Source organism: Rhipicephalus sanguineus, chromosome 3 (genome assembly GCF_013339695.2).
Source record: "Rhipicephalus sanguineus isolate Rsan-2018 chromosome 3, BIME_Rsan_1.4, whole genome shotgun sequence".
In the NCBI taxonomy this organism is placed as follows: Eukaryota; Metazoa; Arthropoda; class Arachnida; order Ixodida; family Ixodidae; genus Rhipicephalus; species Rhipicephalus sanguineus.
In genome coordinates, this window is record NC_051178.1 from 177319162 (window position 1) to 177346511 (window position 27350).

At 46.8% G+C, this 27350-nt stretch overlaps 1 protein-coding gene and 1 non-coding gene across 2 annotated transcripts; both read right to left on the bottom strand.

The window, feature by feature from the left end:
- Positions 1-15302: 15302 nt before the first annotated feature.
- On the bottom strand, positions 15303-25543 carry LOC119387725 (chitinase-3-like protein 1; the record flags this gene model as incomplete). Its single annotated transcript, XM_037655204.2, is given in 5 exon segments — positions 15303-16684; positions 18092-18329; positions 22668-22790; positions 24369-24554; positions 25420-25543. Coding segments are annotated over 5 exon segments (1126 nt in total), but the record flags the coding sequence as incomplete, so codon positions are not given.
- Positions 25544-26183: 640 nt separating this feature from the next.
- Trnar-gcg (transfer RNA arginine (anticodon GCG)) lies at positions 26184-26258 on the bottom strand. Its single transcript has one exon. It is a non-coding gene; the product is annotated as a tRNA-Arg (tRNA).
- Between the last annotated feature and the right edge of the window lie 1092 nt (positions 26259-27350).

Sequence of the window (27350 nt, forward strand, 5' to 3'; positions counted from 1 at the left end):
GGGTCTAAAAAAAAAAAAAGACACAAGCCTTTTATCCACTACATCTTTCGTTCATCAAAAGGGCCTTTTTCTGCCTTTTTTCCTCCTTTTTTCTTTTTCTTTCTTTCACGGCGAAGCAAAGGTCATAGTTGGTAATGAGAGGGAACGAGAACTGGACACGAGCATCTTATGAGCGAAAACGAACTCGCCAGTCTTGCACTGTACATACTGCGATGTCCATAACTCTTGGGTGTTTTAAGACGTTGAAGTGGAACTTGTTGTGCTATATAGTGCTGAACTACAATCCGACCTTCGCTTTGACCTGTCGTTGTCATGCCCGCAGGAGATGATACGTGAGATGAATTACGGGCGTCCTTCTCGCAAGTGGCTGATCGATAGCCTTATTTAGAACACAGTGCTCTTTGGACGTTCTAGGCGATGGGATCGAGCTTCGCGTGCCTACAGGCGTGGGATGCGAGGTGAGGGTTGCGCAAGGAAGGCACTCGACTCTGGGGGACGGACGATGCTAGAACTGTTTCTCCAGCCCGAGCCTACATCATGTAGAAACTCTCGCATGCTTTGTGTGCCCTCTATATCCGATCTATATGTGTTTCCATAGCTATATAAAATCTGTTTCCATACGCGCCCATATGATCAAATACGATAGGATTATGGTACGGGGCATATGGATCTATCTTCCAATAAGGATATAGCGAAGCTTTGCCGTTTAGCATGCCAGTTTGTAGCTCAGTTTTTTTTTTTTCATCTTCTAGCGATAAATCGAGATAGCTGTCGTTTAAAATTATACGATTTTACGTTTTAGTTATACTGAATGTCCTGAAAGCTCGTTGGGGCATTACATGCGGGGGTTGGTGAATAAATCTTCGTCGTCAACTTTTAACGCGATATCGTTAAATAGCTCCTTACGTAGAAATTCCGAATCGCCGTCGGTGTCGGCGTCGTTGGTTGTGAGCTAAAAATCGGCGTTGTCCGTGAGCGAGGAATCGCGATAGATACAAATAATAAAAATCATGGGTCCGAGCTGGAAACGAACCCAGGCCTTCTGCGTGGCAAGCAGGGGTTCTGCCACAGCGATTTCTTTGATGCATGGAAAATATTACCTCCAGTTATTGTCAACTGCGCACAACATAACTCATAAGATTGGAATTACCCTAACATCCATAACACCCACATTGTTTCAGACAGAAGGAGGCATTTCAAAAGTCAGGCAAACACGCACAAGCGTCCAGAAGGAGCTGAAACCGTCGGCGATTCGGACACCGACGGCGTTTCGAACCCTCCCCCCCCCCCTCACCCTATACAGATATTATGCAGGGTGCCCCAGCTAATATTAGCCAGAGTTTAAAAATATGCCGACGCGCTCCATGACGACGCGACCACATGCATGTTGCTTACAATTGTATGAAGCAAGTTTGACTATTTTTATGTTCTGCTTAATTGCTTAATTAGGCATGTTTAATTACCTAACTTTTGAAGCAACGAAGCTGGGCAAAAATTTCTATGAGAAAGTTGTGGATCAGTTTGCAAAACGTCCGATATTAGACAGTTATTAACTCTTTATTAAGTATTAATGTTTTTCTGCTTAATACAATTGCCCGCGAAATACGAAAGAATACCACGTGACATGCCCGCCGTGTTTGCAGTGCTCCCTAACGTTCCGCGTGCAAACGACCATAGCATTCGGCCGAGTGGGCTGTCGCGACAGGGATGCGACAGTGGTGGCCGCTGTGCGATGACGCACGTTTTTCTAGTGGCAGCGCAAGCGATAACCGCTGCGTGTGCTTATCGCTCTCATGAACCGCCGCGAGAGAAGCAATGTCGTTTGTGCGCGGAACGGGAGCATGCACTGCTATCACGGCGCGCGTAGGCGCGCAAGCGGGCATGTCACGTGGAATTATTTCTTGTATTTCGCGGTCATCTGTAGCAAGCCGAAAGACACTAACATTAAGTTAGAAATTGTCTGATCAGACGTTTTGCAAACCAATCTACAACTTTCTCGTTGAGGTTTTTGCCCATCTTCACTGCTACAAAGTTAGTTAAACATGCCTAACTAATCAATTAAGCAGAACACAAAAAATAGTGCGACTTGCTCCATGTCATAGTCAGCAACATGCAATCGGTCTCGTCGTCATAGATTGCATCGGCATATTTTTAAATTCTGGCTAGAGTTAGCTGCGGGCACCCTGTATAGCGCGAGGAGTCGCGTTAGCACATGTAATGCTGCGTGGCAGAAGCAATCGCCCCAGACGTCACACCATGTGGATAGAGCAACGAGCACGTGGCTTAAAGACCCACCCATTACAAAGCGCTCATTACGGTCAATAACAGCATCAACAAAGTGTGCAGCTGCGTATAGGTGCATGTCTTGCCTTACGGACACATATTGGGTACTTCCCTAGTTCCCAGAATGATTAATTATGCCGTGGTGGGTATACTTCGAAACTGTGTAATCAATCGCACACAGTTCTACATTGTGTTGAGTTTTGCACCGCTAACCATGCAATGTGTAACATAATGGCAATCCAATAGGAATTATTACATGTGGGACACGAAGTATACAGTCGGTCATTGAGGCAGTTTTATAGACATCCGTGGAATGAACGCAATCTCAAAGCGGAAAGAGTAACACACTTAGTAACTAAAATATAACACAGTTATAACAAATTTTAATATTTTAAAAGTGGGATCAATTTTGGCATACATGACATACAGGGCTACTAAACGTAGGTATACGAAAATTACCCCTCTTTATTTTAACCTAATGAAGAAAAATTGGCGTCAAAGAAAAACAGCGAGTACATGCATTAAATCAGCGAAACAAAAAAAATATATGGCGAAGGGCGGGCACTTATGCAAGGGTGTTTCAGCTCCACTAACGTGAAACCTGGGGAGGGGCGAAGCTTGCAGTGTGCGCCGATGTTTCCCACAGCAAAATCTTTGCTCTTTACTACTTTACTGGCCACCTGTCCACTAACGTACCATAACTTTGCAGATATGTTTCGAGAAGCAGTGTTTCAAGTTGATGACTTTACCGTAGAGTTGCACGTTTGTGTCTCTGGTTTTATATAAGAAACTTGAGAACCTTGGTAAATTTCGTCGGGGATTCTGACACCGCTGCTAAGCCAAACATAATGTTTTAGGCAGTAACGACGAACCTTTAACTCACAATATGCATAGTGTGGACTGGTGGCGAGAAGTGGGATTTACCCAATGTTTGTGCCACATACCCGTTTACGACGGACGTGACGACGACATGACACGCCGACAAGCCGCAACCCTAAGGTGCTTCGTCCCTAAAAAGTTAGCTGCGCGGATTTGTGACTGTGAAGACTATTATAACTAAATTTAAAGCTGTGGCACGAATGTGTCTAATTACCGAGTGAAAGTGATGGTGGAATGCAAGCGAAGAAATGCGAACAAGTTTTATTTATACGCTGCTCTTAAATGGAATTTTGAGGTTTTACGTCTCAGAAGCTCGATGTGATTATTTCTCTCCCATCGAGATGCAGTCGCCGCTGTTGGGATTTAATCCATCGACCTCATCTCGTACTTACCTGCGCAACGTCAAAGCCTCTAAGCCCACCACGGAAGGTTGCCTTGTTCCCAAAGAAAGTGGAACGGACAGCATGTTTCATAATAACCATCGGAAACCTTGCACCAATGGGAAGGACTTACCCTCGGCACAGATATAACGTTTCAAGTGCGATTACGTATGAACACGCGATGTTGAAAGAAGCGTATAGACCGCCGGGTGGAATGCATAAAGAACACCCGAGACCAAGCCGCGCTATACCGCGGGAGAGTCGTGAGATTTGGATCATATTTCAAAAGCGAAGCGAAATAAACTGTGCTCTCATGTAGGAAGGAACTGTGGCATTGAAAAAAAAAAGAAAAGGTCGTTTCATTCATCACAAAAAGCAAGTTCTATGGCTGACAAACATCTTATCGATGCTACTGAAGACACGAAGCATCATGCGGGTAAGTTTAGCGTTTCAGTCATCCTTGAGTGTGTTATTTATCTCAAGAAATGAAACGCAACAGGGAAAGCGTGAGGTATAGAACACCCGAAGCACGCAATTACTCGAAATATTCGTGGCGAAAGTTACTCCGCTACTTACGATTTTCGCAAATTTTCGCGCGCAGCGCGTGCGATCCGAAAGTGCAAGGCCGATCTTCTTTCAGCGAGCAATGGAAACAGGCCCGAGGCAGACTTTGTTCTGACGGAGATAACTTCCCTGGCCTTCGCTAAGGGAAACAGCTAACATGAGAGGGAGAGTGAGAGAGGGAGTTCTGTAAGAGTGAGCTAAGTGGACTGTCCATTTCAGCGCGCGCTTATTAGATAGAGCTCGAGGACCAGCGGTGGCGCACGCCGCGGTCCAGCGGCTTTCGAGCTCACACGCGTCCTTTCCAATAATCTTGAAATGGACACGCGTAGCGAGTGGAAGAAAAGCGTGTAACCGTTCTAATCAGCCGAATTATACATACGCTTATGCGACAGCCGGCCGGGCTCTGTTTGCACCAATCGAGAAAGTGTTCTCTGCGAGTTTCACTATACAGTGTGTAAAAGTGACGAAGCTTATACTCTCTGAAAAAGTAGGTGAAGTGCAGGCTTTGAAAAAGTTGGTGGTCGTTGAACAAGTACGGCGGCAGATTTTCGATGCGTTTATACGTTGACAGCCGTGCTCGAGAACTTCCACAATAAAGAAAATGTTATGAACTTGCTGGCCATTCTTTTTTTTTTAACCTTTAAACGACTGCTGTACACTTGATGTAGTAAAAGAACGGCTACATGAAGCACGAAACCTGCAGGGATTCTATACGCTATAAGCGGTGTAGAGCTGGTAGCGGTCGTTTTCAGCTGTATATCTGTTCGCATCAAGGGCGCGTAGCCAGAAATTTTATTTCGGGGGGGAGGGGGGAGGTTCAACCATACTTTATGTATGTTCGTGCGTGCGTATGCATAAAGGTTCGCATAAAGAACTTCACTGAAATGACGTGTCCTTTAGCGCGTCTCATCCGACAGCAGAAATCTTACAAGTCGAACTTCACCTTCTTTCAAGTCTCTTCAGCTTTCCAGCTTTATTGCTCATAATCTTATTTGCTTCTATCTATTGAAATTGAAATCGTTTATTTTTCCACCCTGTACAGTTACAGATGGGGGATATGTATGTATGTATGTATGTACGTACGTACGTGTGTATGTTTGTATGTATGTATGTATCTATGTATGTATGTATGTATGTATGTATGTATGTATGTATGTATGTATGTATGTATGTATGTATGTATGTATGTATGTATGTATGTATGTATGTATGTATGTATGTATGTATGTATGTATGTATGTATGTATGTATGTATGTATGTATGTATGTATGTATGTATGTATGTATGTATGTATGTATGTATCGGTCCGTCCGTTTGACCAACGCCGAATCGCGAATCGGCGTTCTACATAGCGGCCAATTGTGTGCAGTCTAGTCGTTACCCTCAGTCGTAGCCTGGAGAGAGCGTATAGGAGACGGCGCGCATGGGCGGTAGAGGATTGCGCAAATCCCTTCCGACGAATCGGGAAACGGGATGCGCGCTGAGGAGAGGGAGCGGCCGCCAAGAGTCGGCGCCGAAAAAGAAATACGACGCCGTCGGGAAGCAGGCACGTGCGACGGCAGTCGAAGTCGAACACGTGCGTGTTGACGACAGCGGGCAGTGTGTGTGCGGGCAACTAGATGAGCCGCTGTTTGTCGTCGTTCGAGCCGTCATCGAAGTTTGGCGACGTGGAGGAGTGAGTGTTCGTGACTTTTTTTTTTACCCGAAGTCGGTGGCAGAAAGAAATTGTTTGCGCGTGTGTGTGTGAATAAGAGCACGTGCTGCTTTCCGGCGCGGCCCAAGCTTCCATGATGCGCGTTGTCGACCGGCCTCGAGGCAGCCACCGGCACCATCGATCCTACCACCACCATCACCACCACCATCAACGTTTCGTGGAGGCCCGTGAGTATATCATGCTCCTCTGACAGGTGGCTGCCACAGGGCACGCTCGCACGAGAGACTCGCGAGCCGTGGGTTACGCCCAGCTGACGTGCTTGCTTCTTTCGTAAACAAAATACTGAAATGAGCGAGAAAAAAGTAAGAAAGAGAGAGAGAGAGAAACGAGAAAATTTACCTACGCTGCAAGAAAAAAAGAGTATATGTTACTCTTTTCAAGAAGCCCCTACACTCTAAGAAAAAAAGAGAGTATGTATGACTCCCTTCAGGAAGTCTTGCCTTGCCACGTATATGACTCGCTTGAAAGAGGCACGTTAACTCTGTTTGGACCCACGACTCTCAAAAGAGAGTCGAGGCGTCTCCTTAAAGAGAGTCATACACATGGCAAGTCAGGACTCTCCGAAAGGAGTCAAAGGACTCCTTTTTTTTAAAGACGACAGTCTTGGGGAACTTAAACGCAGAAATTTTGGTCTGTCTGTCTTTCTGTTTGTCTGTCTGTCACCCGATTCAGCTTGCCGGCCAAAGTTGAACCACTTGCTTACCGCCCACCCATCTTGAACTGGTACGGCTGTTCACACTTGTGAACGTTGTCGATCAAAAAGTAAATATTACGCATATCTGAGGCGCAACATCACTAGTTAAGTATTAGGCGGTGTGTTCCTTTAATAGAAAATACATAGATACATAATGCTAAGGACCCTAGTTTCTTAAGTTGCGGCTGCGCTGAAAATGCCTTGCTATGCGCGCCGACGAACGCCCTCTGCCACGGAGGAAGGAAACCCTATGCACAAGCTCATGTTTCCCGATGTATTGCGAGATGGCGTCAATATCCCACGCAGCGTAGACGCAGTGCGTCCTCTATCGTCTTTACACGGCATTTTCAGCGGAGCACGCAGATACGCGGCCAATTTTTTCTTGGAGTGTAGGAGGCGTTAAACAGATTTTAAAAATCTTCTTTGGGAAGAACAAATATACTTTAAGGTGTAAAATTATTTAAAAATGAATTTTGTGGCATATAGACCTGATATAAAGAAGGCGACAGAGTAGGCACTGTGCAAGCAGATGAACTATGCCGGCAGGGGCGTAGGCAGAATATTTTTTTTGGGGGGGGGGGGGCACCTCCTTGATTTCTAGTGGGGGCCGGGTAGGCAGATGTGGTCAAGTGTCATTTTGGGCTCAGTATGCAATAGCAAAAAAAAAAAAATTTCGGGGGGGGGGCACGGGCCCGGTGTGCCCCCCCCCCCCTTCTGGCTACGCCACTGTATGCCGGGTACTTCGATACTTTTCGATTGAGAGACCCTACTTGAGATTCCAGGGAGTTCGCGTGCACATGGAACTTATTCGAGGTTATTCCTCCAGTTGAAAAAATGTCGAATGATCATTATTTTAGGCATTTTTGGACATATTCCTTTCTCCTTGCGTTGCTACAGAACAAATGATAGGTCTGAGGTAAGCTGGACCTTCTCGAGTCCACAGACGCGTTTTGTCTATCTCACGCGACTCTCAAGTTTTCCGGCGTTCAGAAGAGATACGAACGTGATGAGATGCGAGAGATTCGAGCGCATACCTACAATACTTATGTAAATTAAGACTCGTGCTACGGCAAGCCAGCTGAAATAAACATTGCAGCGAAACACGCTTTCGATTAGCATACGTGTGTACATGCATGTGGTAGCAATGACGTAGCTGCAGCGACTGCATTACAGTACATATACTATATTAGTTTGTTTCTGGAATCAACCGACGCGAGGAAGAAACCTTCTTTGACAAGAAGCTGTGTATGGCCAGGCGAAACCAAAATTCCTCCGTCCCCGTCCTAAAAAACGCCAGGCCTGCGCTGAAACCGCAGCACAGTCACAGCGAAAGCTGGAAGAGCAGCGTTTCTAGAGCCCGTTAAGCTCTCTTGGGGCTACAAAACAAGTACACTAGAAAGGTACCCACTACGCCATAAATCACAATTTTTGGGAAGTTGGGAAGCACCTACTAAGCCATTATTCGTCATTCTGCGGAGAAGCGAGGCACCAGCTACACGTCAGTAAGGCATCATGTGCACTTTGTTGACGCGACGACTGATGACGATGAAGAATTATGGCTCAGCCCTTTGTAATGGGTTGGAATCTTTAAACGGCCCACCAGTTATGTAATTTGCATTGGGTGACGCCCGGTCACTATTTCCCTCTCCCGTCATGCTGTATAACATACGTTGACATGGGAGAGAGACGGGGAGGGGGGGCGAAGAACTTTACTGAGACCCCGAGGAAATGGATCATGCGCTTATGGGCTTCCTTGGCAACCAATACAAGTGCACTTGCGAGGAACCCACTACGCTATAAATCAGTGTAATTTTACTGAGACCCCGAGGAAGTGGATCATGCGCTTATGGGCTTCCTTGGCAACCAATACAAGTGCGCTTGTGAGGAACCCACTACGCTATAAATCATTGTAATTTTTGAGAAGTAGGGCAGCAGGCACTGTGCCATTTTTCGTCATTCTACGGAGAGCGTTGGTACCTGCTATACGCATGTAAGGCATCATGCGCACTTTGTTGATGCTGTGCCTGATGACGATGAAGAATTATGGCAGAGTCCTTTGTAATGGGTTGGAAGCATTCAACAACCTACTCGTTGCGCAATTCGCATTGTGTGACGCCTGGTTACAGAATTCGCGTTGTGCGACGCTTGGCGCTTATTTTACTCTTCTACCACGCTATATTGCATATGCTAATGTGGTTCCTTTCCGACATGAAGCCTGTATAGGACCTTTTTGCAAAGCAGTTTCAAGCACCGGCATGGCTCAGAGGTTGAATACTGGGCTCCCACGCAGAGGGCCCAGGTTCGAACCTCGTTCCATCCTGGAGTTTTTTCTTATTTCGTTTTTTTTCTTATTTCGAGCGATACTGGTTACGGACACCGGCGGCGGCGGCGGCGGTGGCAGCGGCGGCGGCGGCGGACAACTACGGCGCCAAAAACGGCCGGTGAAATGATCTCATAACAGCTTTCGCTGTAAAACTCCTAGCGCGTATGTGCCAGAGAGATTGGGCAAATTACACTACTCACTACTGCTCCACTAAAAATGAAGGGAACACACCGGCGGCGGACACCAATTCATATTTCTGGCAGACACTACCAATAATTGAGAACAACTTTAACGAACCGATGGGATTAACCCAGTTATAAACACCGGGGCTGCACGTTTCAGCTCTGCTGGTTAACCATCTATACGGAGTGTTTGGGCGGTCATTTTTAAAGACGATAGTCTTTATTGGGGAACTTAAACGCAGAAATTTTGGTCTGTCTTTCTGTCTGTCTGTCTTTCTGTTTGTCGGCACGTCCCTCGATTCAGCCACTCGGCCAAAGTTGAACCACTTGCCCAAGGGCCAGCCGTCTTGAACTGGTATGGCTGTTCATACTTGTGAACGTTGTCGATCAAAAAGTAAATATCATGCATATCTGAGGTGCAACATCACTAGGAAAGTATTAGGTGGCGTGTTCCTTTAATAGAAAATGCATACATACGTAATTTTAAGGACCCTAGTTTCTTAAGCTGCGCTGAAAATGCATAAGAATGGAAGCTTGAGCGAGTTGGTATGCGTTCATATTTGTTGAAACAGCGCTCACTAGACGACGACGAAGTAAAAGAAGGCACAGGACAGGCGCTGCCTGTCCTGTGCCTTCTTTTACTTCGTCGTCGTCTAGTGAGCGCTGTTTCAACAAAGCTGAAAATGCGACTGCGCTGAAATTTGCCTTCCTCCGTGCCCTTCGCACGAGCTCATTGTTGTGTTTCAGTTTCGGTTCTGTATTGCACTGTACGAATGCCATGGGTTGGTGTTGAAAAACTTTAGTTTTGAGAAGGCCAAGAAGGTGAAAAAAATATTTAAAAAATAAAAAAAGCAGCGTTGTGGGCGCCGCTCTGGCGTTCCTGTTTTACCCAGGCGACGTGTAAATAAAAGAGTGTGTGGAGAGTACTCGTTGAGTGCGGACGTTTCTCTGCAAAGGTCTTCGCCTGCTGCTGCGCCGGGACTACCAGCACTCATCTTTCCCGACGTATTGCCAGATGGCGTCCATATCTCACACAGCGCCTCTTCTATCGTCTTTGCACGACATTTGCAGCGAAGCACGCAGATACGCGGCCAATTTTTTTTCCTTTTCATGCTGCGTCCGCGTTATGATGTAAATATTTATGCTCCACTGAGCGGCAATATATGTGGCCCGCGTATAGGAGCAATTTTTATATTTCATGTAGGACTGCAGTTGGAAGCAGATTCAGAGAGAATATACGTATAATATTAGTTAGTTAGCAGGTTGGTTAAATCGTTTACTGCAGTTTGCTGTTAGTATAAGTAATCCTGAATGTGTACGGGAACACGCCCTCGGTGGCTGCTCCCCAGTATCGGTGTAAGCAGTGAAAGGAAATGGGGAGTTTCCGGGATGAATCTGTACTCGGTGAATAATGCACAAGAAATAGGGCATAGAATTTTGCTGTGCCCTGCAGATGGCTGTGGCATTAGCTCTAGGTCTATGTTAATTATGTATAGGACGAGGAAGGAGCCGCCATTCCCTCTTTTGAAACGTTTTCCAGTTGTCTTTCGGATGGTACATAGTTGATTTCGTATTATCCATCGGCGACCAATAGTACACCTCGGGAGAATCAGGGAACTCTTAGGTTTCCCGCAGTCCCTCGAACACCAGAAAGCCGATAATCTGATATGTTGTTGCTGGTATACGCAGGGATACCAATTCATAGGTCTCGGGGAATGCGGAGACTGAGCATTCAGGTTTGTAATACCAGTCGGGTTGCTGGACTGTCACTTCTAATCCCTGTGTTCTGTGGCAGCTTTCTGATACCACGATAAGGCTGTACACGGGACGCTCATGGTCACGTGATTGAACTTCTCCTGTGGAAGGGAGAGATCACGTCAACGCTTCGCTGCACGGAATGATGAAGAAAGGAAATATTATAGGTACAGCAAGTATGAACGCCGTGTACGACAAGCTCGGCTATTGTTTTACCCGGTAAAATAATCAATTTTGATATAATGTATGCATATTTTTTCATCAGGGGCGTAGCCAGAAATTTTTTTCGGGGGGGGGGGGTTCAACCATACTTTATGTATGTTCGTGCGTGCGTTTGTATGTGCGCGTGTATATATACGCCAGCACAACTGAAAAATTTCGGGGGCGGGGAGGGTTGAACCCCCCCAACCCTCCCCCCCTGGCTACGCCCCTGTTTTTCATAACACTAGCTGTGAAACATCGCGGCGGTGATGGTGACGTTGGTGCATATATACATACCTCATAAAATTTTCATTTGGTACAATCTGGCGTCTTACGTACCAGGACTACGATCTGATTACAAGGAACAATGTCGTGGGAAACCCCGGATTAATTTTGAACGCCGTGTGTGTGTGTGTGTGTGTGTGTGTGTGTGTGTGTGTGTGTGTGTGTGTGTGTGTGTGTGTGTGTGTGTGTGTGTGTGTGTGTGTGTGTGTGTGTGTGTGTGTGTGTGTGTGTGTGTGTGTGTGTTTTACGAGCACTTGAATGGAAGTACGCAAAATTGTTTGCTTGCACCCAAATCGAAATGCGACTCAGCTTGAGCAGGGATCGAACGTGCGACTTTCAGTCCAGCAGCTCGACTCTGTGGCCGCCTTGGGCTACCAGGTGTGGAACCTTGTGGAGAACGTTGCAAAGCATGCAGGACACTTATGATGGGACTCTTGTTGTACAAAATAAAGTTGGTTTCTGCAAAAGCGAAGGATATGTTTGTAAGCTGGTAAAACAATTAAGCATACTCGTTGAAGTTCATCGACGTTCGGTACTTAGATGTTTCGTTACCGATTCGGTTTTGCATTTTCTTCTCCCAAGAATTAGCTCGTTATGGCCTTCATTTTTATTCCAGGCAGCGATCCTCGACAAATCGCTCCCCAGCACGTAAGCACGCGTCGCACTCGAAGGGGAACAACAGAAACAGGCAGCTGTATGGCAGATTGACCTTGCTTTAATAGACTGTACGTACAAGGCAAGAAGACTCTGGCCGCAAACAGCAGCATGCACCTGTTGCTCTTTCTTTTTTTTTTTTCTTGCTTACTACGTAGGGCTTCCTATAAAATTTGGCTGAGGCTTAACTCTTGTAAACCTAGTTATCACGAGCGAAATGTGTGTTTAGCTTGATTTTGCAAAGGCTACACACACAGTGTTTCATCAAACCTTCGCCTGGTCACGTGGTACCGCAGCGGCGAGGCTCCGAACGAGCGCAGCTGCGACGCCTCTGCGCAGCGGGTCACGCGCTGTGACGTCACGGCTGCCACACTCGCACTCCTGCTGCTCAAGGTCATTGTGACGTGATGAAAGACTGGGAGACATGGCGTAGTAGACGTTTTGCTCTAAAAAAATTCCTGCAAATCCCGCGAAATGGGGGAATCGATTTAATGCGAAGCAGTCGTCGAGTAGCGGCCTATGCCGCATTTTTTTGCTTTGAGCCAAGGGTTATGAGGTGGATTTAACGTCGTGTAAATTGAGTAGTAGTGTGCATATATTGGGCTTACCAGACACGTCGACTACACTGGCGTGTAAAGGGTAGCTTATGGTCCGACGCAACGTCAGCACTCAAGTTGCAGCGCAGACGTCATTTCTATCGAAACGAAGTGTAAGCAGCGTTCGTTGGCATATTCGTGCGGGGACGAGCAACACTAGACTATACCTTGGTGTGTCGTAGGAGTACACACGTGATGATTAATACAGTGTGGCGGTTCAGCCTTCATGGAAATAATGTCTAGTGCATGTATTTTTCCAAAATTGGTCCTTCAGGTTTCCAACGAAATCGTGATTTTGCAAAGTGCTCATATTCAACAAAATATTGGGTTACATAAAAGCGGAAACTCGCGATGATTACACGTGTACACGTGTATTACTATCTTCCGCATTTAGGAATCCGACTGTTGTCGAAATTGAGGCCTATAAAAAGTCATAAAAATGCGCTGTAGTCAAATCCACAAGGATGTCTTAAGCCACAACTGTGAACTTTATACCAACCCAAGTAATAACCATCATTCCCATGATTGTAGTACGATCGCAGCGCCAGGTTCTCTCTAGTGATTTTTACTGGAAAATTTATAGCATCTTATATTCCGGAAATGTGACGAGTGCTTCTGCGCTAGCGCTGACGCATATGCATACGTTTATACAAACGTCTAGTCACACATATTCAGGCAACAAAGCGAAGTTATAGATTTTATTATCCTGCAGAGGTAGAGTGGAGTCGACCGGGTTATATAAGGAGTTGAGCTAGTGGTTTCTTAAAGCAACCAAATAAGTGTCAAGTGGAAGTAAAGCAAAATGAAAAAAAGTAAGACTACAGAGTAAAAGTGAAAGAACGGGAATTTGCCGATTGCAAAATTCGTGGGAGCGACGAAAGGAAAACAAGAATTGTCCCCGACCGGCTTGAGCACAAAGATACAAACGAACTGTATACGGTGCGGGTTTCTCAGATTTCCTTTCATGCGTGTACCGCATCACGCGGACTTTTGCCGAAATGATTTGCTAAATTCGCAGGAGGTTCAGGTCGTCGCGCGCCTGCTTTTATTTGATACTTCCGAGATAGGCATTCGCCCTTAATTATTTTGCTTAATATGGCGGCTGAAGATGTAGTGGCTGGATAGCTTTTCTTTTCTTTTACGCAGCGGTTTTTATAGGTGTAGTCTTATATTTCAAGGGAGGAATCAGCATGATTAGATACAGCTGTCGCGGTTGGTATGTGTTTGAGACCACGTCCCACAAGCAATATGTCGTACTCGCAATTAATATTTTTCTCCAATTTGAAACATTAGTACAACGGCTCATTTGGTAAGAGCGCCGTCAAAACTGGCACGTAATCATCTGCATCTTGTTCTGGTCCGAGACTGTTATGGAGATGGGAATCGACGTGCGTGTACTCTAAGGATCTCGCTTATTGAAATCAAGAAGATTAAAAAAAGCCTTAAAAGATCATTATAAATAATCGGTTCTCTGATGCACGTTTGCGCCAGTAAACTTCCATTGACGCATTTCCAGGCAATTTTCTCCTCGGTACTTCCATCGTCTTACAGAAATGCAGTGGAACATGTGACATAACTCAAGCATCGAGTTCGTGTAACGGACGCGCAAGTAGCGGGCAACGCACAAGCGTAGAATACGCCGACAGCCCGAAACTTACTATAGTATATTTACTTGCGCGTTTCGTATTCGCCAATAGATTGCGAATGCAGGCGAGCGCACGATAATCCGCGTAAGGTTTCTATACGGCGCATGCCGTCGTTATCTGACGCTGCACATTTTCTCCTTCGATGTCTCTCTCGAGAAGCCCAAGCAAGCGTCCCAGATATACTTATAAGCTAGCAGCCCCAGGGCTGCTTTCTAACCGTGCCCAGATCTGGTAATGTGGACATTCTACGAAGAAACGCATGCAGTTCCTCAAGTGCTAAAACTGTTGCGGTTTTTATTTGGCGTGTCGGCAGCTGCAGCGATGGGTCACAGACAGCTTTGTAGTCATGTAGCTTTCGCCATGCCTCGTTTTGACAACCCAATCTTCAGCACGTACGTATATGCATGTCCTGCTTGTTTTTAAAACATATGTGGCGTGCCAAGGTGTTCCGGTCATGGACACTGACCCAGACACTTGCGCGTGCGCTGTGAAGGTGCAGACCAGACAACAGAGCCGGAGCCGGTGTTGAAACAGCGTACGTGTCTTTTATTCGTCACCGGTATTAACAACATCGAAACACATGATACAATACACTCGGTTGATAAGCAATGGATTCTGATGGCATTTCATAAATTATTGATGAAAACGTGGTTGCTGGTTTCTGGCTTATTCGGGTGTGAGCGTCGGCAACTGCTGGTGCGGTTATGTATGTAGCCGAAGTAAGACGAACCGCGGGGCTTGAATATGAAAATAATTCTCATTGAAGAGAGAGACAAAAAATCGAGCCACATTGCACGCTATGGCCGTCGGGAGAGAAGGAACTGTACAATCTTCCATTTACCAAAACTCGTACGTGAACGAGACCTGCTGGTTGTAGATGAAAGCCTCTTTAAATCTGCGGAGGGTTGTACGAAATAATTCACACTAACCTGTCATTGTGCGCACGTTAGAAACTTCAGTGCGCTGAACAACATGACTATAATGAACTTCCAGGGGCTACTTTTATCGCTTTGAAAACAAGGACAGCTCAGCTCACTCGCACAAAATATAAATAAATAAGATCGCAGCAGGTATATATATATATATATATATATATATATATATATATATATATATATATATATATATATATATATATATATATATATAAAGAGTAGCATAAAGCACAAATAAGACTTCTCACCGGCCTGCTCATACTTGGTACGCCAACATATAAGCAATTTTGCTCTATATAATTTTACATTGAGCATAAAATGAAGGTTTCTTGGTTCACAAGGCGATGTGAGCGCCTTATTTTGCTGCATGAGACTTCTGAAAGTCGTACAAGCTTGGAGAGCACTTTTATTACGCGTTACTGGCGATTGCTCACATCACACGAATTGTCATGGCGCACTGTCGGGTTCTAAATGGTCCTTAGCAGTGAGAACTTGTCGATTAGGACAATAGACTTGGTCTACAGCCCATTCTCTACTAAAAAGCTGCACAGCAGCGAGTTGCTGTCTCATATCTTTGAGAGTTGTAAGATGGGCTAGATTGCATTCGACATTGTGGCCAGCAAACACAAGACGGCACGAAGTGATTCAACGCATCTGTCCTACTCGTATCTCTCGTCCGGTCGTCAGTGCTGCCTGCCTCGTCAGTACAATTGATCTGAAGACATATTTTGGCATTATTTTCGTAACAACGCGCTGTAAAGCAGCTGCATCGTACGCTCATGAATGGACAATGCACGGGTCTACGTCCAGCAAGGCAGGAAAACCACCAGGACGCTCCGTATAGCTGTATCCAAGAGCGCCAGTCGTCGGCTTAGAGCTAAGTAGACGGGCGCCCAATGTTTACAAGGGGTCTTCTATCGTGGTTGCCAGAGGCTGGAGGAGGAAGACATCTCCACCTTTGATTTCTCTTTCCTCGCGCACAATCTTCTGCTCATTATCAATTGGCCAATAGACGCCCTTTTTACCTCAAGACCAGAGTTTACGTTCGCCTCGGCACACACACTCTTGTGTCCAGTGTTGTCTATCTAGGTAGGGGTGGGGGCAACTCCAGGGGATTAAGAATACGATAACAGATGTCTAGTAGGTTTCAACTTTCTGAGGGAGCGCCTGGTAGGCCTCGTTGTCGTAGTAGCTGCTGCATCCAGGCACAGATTCGGGCCACACGCAGAGCTTGTTCTCCGGGTTGAAGACCGTTCCCGCGGCACAGGTCTTCTCGAAGGCCACCAGCTGACCACCCTGGTGTACGCAGTCGTAGAAGCGCTGGCAGTCGGTCGGGTGCGGCACGCTGCCGGCTGACGGACACTTGAAGCCGGAAGAACCCCCTTGAGAAGGCGGCGACGGTGGCGGTGGCGGTGCTTGTGTCGTGGTCGTAGTGGTCGTAGTCGTGGTGGTGGTCGATGTCGTCGGTTTGCCGGGCCTCACCGGAGATCGACTGGGAGGCCACCAGATTCTGACTGTCGATGATGACGGACGGCTGCTGGGTGTGGTGTTCTCAGGCATGGTGACCCTAGATTCGGTCGTTGGTGTGACACCTGCGTTAATGTGGAAATTCATTAAATTATGTGTTAACATGCCAATACGACGATGTGGTTATGAGACACACCGTTAGTAGTCCCAGGTGTTCAAAATTAACCCTGATGATTCCACTACCACGAAGCACTGGCGTGGCTCCGTGGTAGTGGAATCATCAGGATTAATTTTGAACACCTGGGATGACTTAGAAGCGAGACACCATCACCTTTAGGCCACAACGATAGGTAATGTATAATTTTAATTTCCTCTTGCTTACATGACCTGTCCGTGCTTGTGCTCTTCTTGCACCCTTATAACATCTGTTATTCTTCTAAATCACAATTCACAATCACAATCACGGACAGTGGCACATATTATTTTTTGTTTTTAGGTTGTCGCCGACTATAGGAATATTCTAAGAGCATATACTAAACAGTCGTGTTGGACATATCGTTAGCGAAAGTGACCAGTCGATGGCGAACATCGCTTACTAACTAGAAGCTAAGTGAATTCGGCCCCTTGATTTGACGCTGGCAAATTTTTTTATTACTTTTGGTCGCAGATGTACGAACATACCCGTACCTCCTAGTGCTGCTTCCAGAGTAGGCACTCAAGGACTATGCTTTCGGTAGTGGTTCTAATGTACACTGTGCTGTTGCAACCACATAGACCCACACAGTCCCTCATGCATTTGCCTTAGACTACTCGAAAGCAAAAGCCATCTTTTTCTTCTCACTTGATTGTATTGATCCCGCCCAAAACCTTTCCGCACCCAACGTGCTTTTGCACGGCCTCCAGGATCGGAGGAATTGGAAGCATTCTGCACCTCTCTTGGTTTTGCGGTGCCTCCGTGATCGGTCCACCTTGGGCCAAACGACGATGTCATGTGATGACGTCACAGCGACATCACGATGATGCCATGATGACGTCACAATTTTGGTGACCCGTGACGTTATACTGACATCATAGGGTGACGTCATCACGTGATTTTTTTTTTTTGTATCACATCGTGTTGACGCCGCCGACGGCCACTTTCGCGTTTGATGAGGCATCTGAGGCTTTCGCCTTAATATTATGCTGCGGAGCAGCCACCTTTTCGGGCTCTTATTGAGAGTGCTCGCTGACACTTATATAGCACGAAGTACACTACGTATAAATACACTTTGCACCCTTTGTGAAGTCGGCAGTCTTTTTGCACCACAACGATAATCGCCATCTGACTTGCTGGCGTTTCCTTTCTTGAAAACTCTGTGCTCGCCACATCAGTAATCATGCTATATCACGCTGTTAGAACGCACACCATTCGTGACCTGAAGGTACCAGGCGCGTGGTGTAAAATCAAGGATAGGCACGCAAGATGGGCGATTATTGTTGCGGATAGCATCAGTTCTTAAGGTGTAGGAGCGAGACAGTGTTTCGAGACATACTTGGGGGTGTACTTGGTCGAGGCCACCACGTCTTTTCTGTAGACGGCGTAGGCACGGTGGCCGGAGTAGATGGTGTGGGTGGAGGCGTCGCTACGACTCCCGGTCCACCCATGGCGAACACCTGGTTGATGGTGCTCAGCATGGGAAACTTCATGCCGTGACACTTGCCGTGGAAGTCGTCCGTCTCGATGGACCACACCATTCCGCCAGCAAGGCCCATTGCCTTGGCGAACTCCACCTGCAAGTACGTGGCAGGAGACACAAGGTTTTTTAACAGCGGGGCTGTTCTAGGGCTCAGCCTGACGACAGATGAGCGTCCGCGTCGCATGTCACGCTCCCGTTCCCAGATACGCCCGTAGATGGCGTAACTTCCTCGGTCGCGGACGAAGCGGTAGTCCCGCAGTGAAACGGGGAAGGGCGGCTCGAGCGTGAATAGGGCTTAAGGTCACCGCGGTAGGGGTGGTTTTGGCAGGGGCTGCAGCATGTCCTTTCCCGTGAATCTCTACTCTACAAATAACGTGATCACAGACACCCACACAAAATCACAGAAGGTCACAGAAGATCACAAGGGAAACACATGAGAACCGCAAGTTCCGCTGTTTCTGCAGATCTCACTCTATAGGTGGAACTGGGGTAAGTTTTTTTTTTAAATGCGAGGCATTTCTTAGCGAACTTCTGCGACTTTGAGCCTGCCTGCCTGCCTGCCTGCCTGCCTGCCTGCCTGCCTGCCTGCCTGCCTGCCTGCCTACCTACCACCTACTACCTACCTACCTACGCTACCTACCTACCTACCCTACCTACTACCTACCTACCTACCTACCTACCTACCTACCTACCTACCTACCTACCTACCTCCCCGTACCTACCTACCTAGCCTCCTACCTACCTACAGGCTACCTACCTACCTACCTACCTACTCCTACCACCTAACCTACGCCGACTCCTACCTACCTACCTACCACCTACCTACCTACCTACCTCCTACCTACCTTACCTACCTACCTACCGTCGACCTACCGTACCTACCTAGCCACCTAACCTACCTACCTACCTACCTCCTAACTACCTACCTACCTCCTACCGTACTACCTACCTACCTACCTACCTACCTACCTACCTAGCCTACGCTACCTACCTACACTACCTACTACAGTACCTACCTACCTACCTACGCGACCTACCTACCTACCTACCTAGCCATACATACCTACCTACCTACCTACTACCTACCTACCTACCTACCTACGCTAGCCTAGCCTACCTACCGTACCATACCTACCTACCTAGCCTACTCCTACCTACCTGACCTACCTAACCTAGCCTACCTGACCTACCCTACCTACCTACCTACCTACCTACCTACCTACCTACCTACCTACCTACCTACCTACCTACCTACCTACCTACCTACCTACCTACCTACCTACCTACCTACCTACCTACCTACCTACCTACCTACCTACCTACCTACCTACCTACCTACCTACCTACCTACCTACCTACCTACCTATCTAGCCGCCTACGACTTTGTGCTCTCCTGGCCGTTTCGTTAATCGGATGTATACCAAAATTGGTGTGTCATAACATGGCCTTATTACGAACATAAAGGACAGGTCATATCATGAAAAACATGACACGCATGTCATGAACAGCATGATTTACATTCCACGCCCTTTGGGCTCCTTGGCCGTTCCGTTAATCGGATGTATACCAAAATTGGTGCGTCATAACATGGCCTTATCACGAACATAAATGACAGGTCATATCATGAAAATCATGACACGCATGTCATAAACAGCATGATTTACATTCCACGGCCTTTGGGCTCTTGCGGCCGTTCCGTTAATTTCATATATACCAAAATTGGTACGGCGTGACAAGAGTTCATGACGAACATAATGACAGGTCCTAACATGCAAATCATGACGCGCATGTCATGTGCGGCATGATTTACATGACATGGTCTCGGGGCGCTCGCGGCCATTTAAATGAAGGGATACATACGAAAACTGGTATGACGAGACATTTCTGTATGACGAACATAACTCACACGTGGTAACATGAAAATCATGATATGCATGTCATGTATGACATGATTTACACGCCACGCTCATGGTGCATTCGCGTCCGTTTCGCTTGCGTGATATACACCAAAATTGGTGTTACGCGACACGGCTGTATGACGAACGTAAGTGAGACGTGGTAACATAAAAATCATGACATGCAAGTCATGTACGACTTGATTTACATGCCACGCTCATGATGCGCTAGCGGAGGTTTCAGTCGATTGATATACACTAAAATTAGTATCGCGCGATGTGACTGTATGAAGAACATGAATGACAGTTGGTAAGATGAAAACCATGACATGCATGTCATGTATGTCATGATTTAATTGCCACGCTCATGATGCATTCGCGGCCGCTTCGCTAGCTCGATGTACACCAAAACTGCTATTGCGCGAAGCGACTATACGACGACGGTAAATGAGACGTGGTAACATGAAAAAAATTACACCATCTCCCGCTAAAGGGGACCATGAGGCGATGCGAAGCCGGAGCACTTGCACGATCGCGTTCCGTTGGCGTTCGTTGGGCATGCTACCGACCTCGCGTCGTGGAACGCGAAGAGGGACGCTACGCGCGTCGTATCTTCCATCTAGCCTGGCCGTTAATTCTCACAGGGCGAGCGGGGAACGCGGTCGACAGGCGGGCGAGAGGGGGCAGCGTGGGAGAGGAGAGAGAAGCGGAGGGGACGCGCATGCGCTCAAGCTCATCGCGGCGTTGCGCAGCAGAGAATTTCGGCATGTCTAGCCCGCGTTTCAGAGGAAGAGTGGAAAGGGGGAGGGGAGAGGGGAGAGGGATAGTGGAGAGGGGAAGGGGAGAGGGAAAGCGGAGAGGGAAAGTGGAGAAGGTGAGTGGAGAGGAGGTGTGTGGAGAGGGTATGCGCATGCGCAGTAAGGGTGGTCACGCCGCACACCACCACCACCACCACCACCGGATTGAGCTCCGCCTTAAGATACTTCGCATCTAAAATCATGACATGCATGACATGCACGACATGATTTACATGTCATGCTCATGACGCACTCGTGCCGTTTCGCTTGCTTGACACACCAAAATTGGTATTGCGCGAAGCGACTGCATGACGAACGTAAATGAGAGGTGGTAACATGGAAATCATGACATGCAGGTTATGTATGTCATGATTTACATGCCTTTTGTGCATTCCCGGCCGTTTCGCTAGCTTGGTATACACCAAAATTGGTATTGCTCGACGCCACTGTATGGCGAACGTAAATGAAAGTTGGTAACATGATAATCACGACGTGCATGAAATGAACGTCATGATTTACATGCCGTGCTCATGGCGCACTCGTGGCCGTTTCGCTAGATTGATATGCACCAAAATTGGTATTGCGTGATGTGGCTGTATGAAGAACATGAATAACAGGTGGTAACATGAAAACTATGATATGCATGCCATGTATGTCATGACTTACATGCCACGCTCATGGTGCATTCGCGGCCGTTTCGATGGCTTGATATACACCAAAACTGGTATTGCGCGATGTGACTGTATGATGAACATTAGTGACAGGTGGTAACATGAAAAACCATAATATTCATGTCATGTATGGCATGATTTACATGCTCTACTCATGGTGCACTCGCGGCCATTTTGCTCCTTTGATATACACCAAAATTGGTATTGCGCGATGTGACTGTATGACGAACATAAATGAGGTCTTGACATGCGAATCATGTTATGCATGTCATGTACGGTATGATTTACAGGCCACTGTCATGGTGCGCTTCCGGCCGTTTTGTTAACGTGATATATACCAAAATTGGTATGGCATGACACGAGTGCGTGATGAACATAAACGACAGGTCATGCATTTATATACCAAAATATGCGTTTCATTGGCACGGTGTACACTAGATTGTGCATGCATGCGTACATGGCAAACATGCGATATATGGTGGACTAGATGCCATGGCGTGAATGATTTCATTTGGCTCAAAGACAAACAAGGCGATGTATGCAGCTCTTTGCTGGCTGCTTCGCATTACATCGATTCCCACAGTGCGTGGGATCTGCCGAATTTTTTTCCGTTTCCATAATCACCACAGCCAAGGGTACTGATATTGTATACCGCCCATCCCCTGGCAACCAGGTATAGTCTGTGTGCTACATGCCGAGTTGATTGAACGTCAGACCACTCTTAGAGACATTCCGGCACCGGCGTTCGGCTTCATGACCTAAGCCGTATAGCTCTACAGAAGTTGTTACGAATTGAACTTCGCGTGATTCTGCGTGCAGAAAGACAGCGCATATTTCTTAGTAATTTATAATAATTACATGAAATGAGGTTCCAAGAGTTCAAGCACAGCAGTGGTCCTATCTACCTCAACACCTTGTCAAAAGTACACGACGCTGGAATTCTGTTTTTTTACTCACTGAAGCTTTTTCTTCTGATTTGGTTGCAGTTCACAAGACTATTGCAATGTTATAAGAACTTTCTTGTGGTGAACAGGTTCCAAAAACTTGGGCGCTTTCTCGAATAACGTACCTTGGCGGTGATGCTCTCCATGTCGTCGTAGCCGACCCACTGACGATCCTGGAACGCGTACGGCGCCATGAAGAACGGATCCTTCACCACAGTCCACTTTCCACGGGCGAAGCTCTCGCAGATCTGCGTCGAGATGTTCTCTAATTATAGTCGGCGTCAATCTATATATAGGTTGGGATAACATTAAAAGTACCTAGCTAAATACAACAAAACTGACGTTTTAATTGCTATGATAGGACCCTCCACGGTGGTTTAGTAGTTATGGGGATTGACTGCTGACCCGAAAATCGCGGCATCGAATCCCGGCCGTTGCAGCCGCACTTCGACGGAGTAGAGATGCTGGAGACCCGTGTACTTAGATTTAGGCGCACGTTAAATAACGCCAGATGGTCAAAATTTTCTGAGCCCTCCACTATACGGCATCCGTCATAATCATATCGTGGTTCTGAGGCGTGAAAACCCAACAATTATTATTATTAATTACTATGATACGGTAATTATAGTCCAGTAAAATAAAAAAAACTCAGCACCTGGTGCTCTTGTGAGCGTAAAAAAATTACCTATGGCTAGGTGCGCTTCGGTACCGATTGGGCAGTAACGAAAGATAACGAAAGAGCAGGGATCGCCTTGGGCGTCTGGCTGATTCACTGGTTTATCATCAACTTAGCAAGCGAGCGCCCGTGGCCACAGCTCATGCTCCGCGAGCTTTTCCTTTTTTTTTATTTGCAACAAGGACACTGTAAAAAATGATGGAGAGTTGTCGAAAAGATGACAGATCAGCTTAAAACCAACGTTTTAATAAAGAAACTTGTTTTTTTTTTTCACAACACTTTCCCTTTGTAAAACACTATCGGACACTACACATGTTCCTGTCAATCTGTGTTGATGAAACATATTTATCATAAGTTTCCTCCCCTTTTTCTAGCAAATTATAGGTTTGGTTCACGAGTTCCGTCTCGCCAGTGCATGATGGAAGTGTGCATCCAGCATTAACTTCTGCTGATGGTTGTCGGGTCGCGTCCGCTCTCAGAATGTAGACAGTCTTGTTTGCATTGCAAATCATGGTTCACAGTAGGAACTTGAACCTTATCGTTTGTTTGCTCTCGGTTGAGCAGTGTGTTATAACCAAGGAATGCGAACGGCACCTGTTTAGGTCGCACCATGAGACGCACCATGAGACGCACTCTGTGTGCACGAGGAAAGATCACCATTCGGTTCACCGCGTAAACGCGACAGTTGTGCATAAGCGACGCAAATTTTCCAAGGACATTATTGTACATGTCTTCAGAAGCGTCATCCGTTTGCGTCGTAGCAGTTAACGATACCTCCTCGACTCAACAACACATGCAGCCTAAGTTCAGCGCATGCCCAGTCGATGGTATGTCGTGTTAGTGGTAACGGTAGAACGATGCCTATAGAACGATATCCCCTAAACAATCCCTGAAAGTACAAAGAATGAGTGCTTTATTCTCTTCTGGCGTTTTCCGTCTTTTCGGCACAATTCGTGACGCCAGCAGTCTGTTCGCGTGATGTCATGAAAAAGTAAGCTCTCGATTGGTTCGTGTACAAGGGATATCAGTCGTGAATCCTCTCCCCTACCCTGCTTTGACATGCAGTTTGAACTCGGAGTGGCCCTTTAAAACACTTCTTGAACTATATTGTACTATTTCGTGCAATCCCAAAAGAAATCGTGTTTCTTACCTCGTTGTAGCCGAGTGATCCAGGTTCCCGCGTGTAAGGGCCCGCGCGACCCTTCTGCGGTGCCTCGTCGCCGGGCATGTGGTTCTCGGCACGGCGAAGGGTGAACGATCGGCCGTACAGGCCCATGCCCAGCACCAGCTTGTTGCGCGGAGCGCCTTTCTGGATCCAGTAGTTCACCGAGAAGTTCTGCGGTGCGTAGACACTCAGTGTTAACAACGCCCTGTCTCTCTCCTTACAATGCAATACGTGAACAAGCACTAACAAATATAAAAAAAGTTGCGTATAGTGAGGGATCACTCCACGATCAGACATCTGCATGGGGATTTAAGAGATTCGGCAATGAACGATGCAAGAGCGAAACTATTGTGTGGCAACCGGTGCATGCATGCTTGGAATCAGCGCAACAGGTACACGCGATGTCCCAAAGTACTACAATCAGTGGCGTAGCCAGGGGGTACTACACCAAGCACATGCCCCCCTCCCCTTCGAAATGTTTTTCTGCCATGGGATACAGAGCTCAAAACGACACTCGACCATATGTGCCTGCCCGGCCCCCACTTCAAATCAAGGACGTGCCCCCTCCCTCCCCCGGCCACCCCCCGAAACAAATTTATGCCTACGCCACTGACTACAATCGATCGCTGAATTGAGCTAAGCGTTTAAAAAATACAATCAATTGTATTCGTACTTCTGAAAACGAGGAAAGTTCGGTGAGGACTGAAAACGTTTATGCGAATTTGGAAACGTAACGAGTCTGTGTTTGTTTGTGGGGAGATTCTGAAAGGTCTGCCTTCGTTTTCTTTTTTCCCCGCGCATAGTTGTGATGAAGCAAGTTGTCTGCCTATCTCATAGCTGAGGAGCAGAAATGCTAGAAAGAAAAAAAGAAAGGCTCTTATCCTAATTCAAGCGCCGCACTAAAACATGTAATAACGCATTATCCTCACATCCCTCTGTCGGCAGTCTAGACAATCCTTAATATTTTATGAGCGCTATGCACCTAAAATATGATCCGGGAAAGTGCGCGGCGAACACTATGGAAATTGGTTCGTACCACGTTGAGGATACGGTCCTCGGGCTTCTCCTCAGGCCTGGAGTACATCGGTGCGTGGTGGCCCGTCTTGGTCTCCCATCCACCATGGTAGTCGTACGCCATCACGTTGATGAAGTCCAGGTACCTGGAGCGTACATAAAGGTCAAATAACCCGTGGCTTTCTTTAGAAAACGAGGGTTTATACGGCATGCGTTTAGCTATAGTGTATTAATGAGAACTAACAGACAATAATGCCAAGGAAAGTCTAGGGGATGTTTTTAGTAATAAATGTAAGGTAATTGTGAAGAAAGAAAAGTGGACGAAAAGATAGCTTGCCGCGGGCAGGGACCGAACCTGCGACCTTCGAATAACGCGTCCGATGCTCTACCAACTGAGCTACCGCGGCGGCCATCCCCCCGTCCACTTTATAGGGTATATGTGTGCATTTAAACGTGGGAGCGTCAGTCAGCGCCGCCAGTAGCCATGGCGGCGAGTGTGGAACACTCTTTTTCTGCCTTGTTGGCGTCACGTAGCACGTGAACTTATTACGAGCTGGCAGCTGACCAATAATCCCTCGCATACTACCTGAAAGCATCAAGTCTGCCAGAACGAGACCCTCGCTATGAATGAAGGAAAGAAGTGTTAATTTCAAGGGCTCGTTTTCTTTGTTATACACAATATTAATGAGAACTAACAGGACAATACTGCCAAGAAAGTCTAGGGGATGTTTTTTAGTAATAAATGTAAGGTAATTGTGAAGAAAGAAAAGTGGACGAAAAGATAGCTGCCGCGGGCAGGGACCGAACCTGCGACCTTCGAATAAACGCCGTCCGATGCTCTACCAACTGAGCTACCGCGGCGGCCATCCCCCCGTCCACTTTATAGGGTATATGTGTGCATTTAAACGTGGGAGCGTCAGTCAGCGCCGCCAGTAGCCATGGCGGCGAGTGTGGAACACTCTTTTTCTGCCTTGTTGGCGTCACGTAGCGCGCCGCGGTAGCTCAGTTGGTAGAGCATCGGACGCGTTATTCGAAGGTCGCACGTTCGGTCCCTGCCCGCGGCAAGCTATCTTTTCGTCCACTTTTCTTTCTTCACAATTACCTTACATTTATTACTAAAAACATCCCCTAGACTTTCCTTGGCATTATTGTCTGTTAGTTCTCATTAATATTGTGTATAACAAAGAAAACGAGCCCTTGAAATTAACACTTCTTTCCTTCATTCATAGCGAGGGTCTCGTTCTGGCAGACTTGATGCTTTCAGGTAGTATGCGAGGGATTATTGGTCAGCTGCCAGCTCGTAATAAGTTCACGTGCTACGTGACGCCAACAAGGCAGAAAAAGAGTGTTCCACACTCGCCGCCATGGCTACTGGCGGCGCTGACTGACGCTCCCACGTTTAAATGCACACATATACCCTATAAAGTGGACGGGGGGATGGCCGCCGCGGTAGCTCAGTTGGTAGAGCATCGGACGCGTTATTCGAAGGTCGCAGGTTCGGTCCCTGCCCGCGGCAAGCTATCTTTTCGTCCACTTTTCTTTCTTCACAATTACCTTACATTTATTACTAAAAACATCCCCTAGACTTTCCTTGACATTATTGTCTGTTAGTTCTCATTAATATTGTGTATAACAAAGAAAACGAGCCCTTGAAATTAACACTTCTTTCCTTCAGCTATAGTGTAATGTAACTTGTGAGGCTTTTCGTCTGCATCGCTTCATCTTTGATGGTGGTGCGGTAGCAGCACAGTTCAAACCTGTGCTAAGAACATCCGTTCCTCGTGTCTAATACCGTATATTATTAAAAAAAAAGACAAGCACATTGCGGCATGCTGAAAGGTTTGATCAAATATATTTAAGGCTGGCTTCTTTACGCTCTTTCGCTTAACTACAAAAGAAAGGCTGGTGTTCTTTCCAGTACTCGTTTGTGAACAGCAAGATGACGCAGACTGA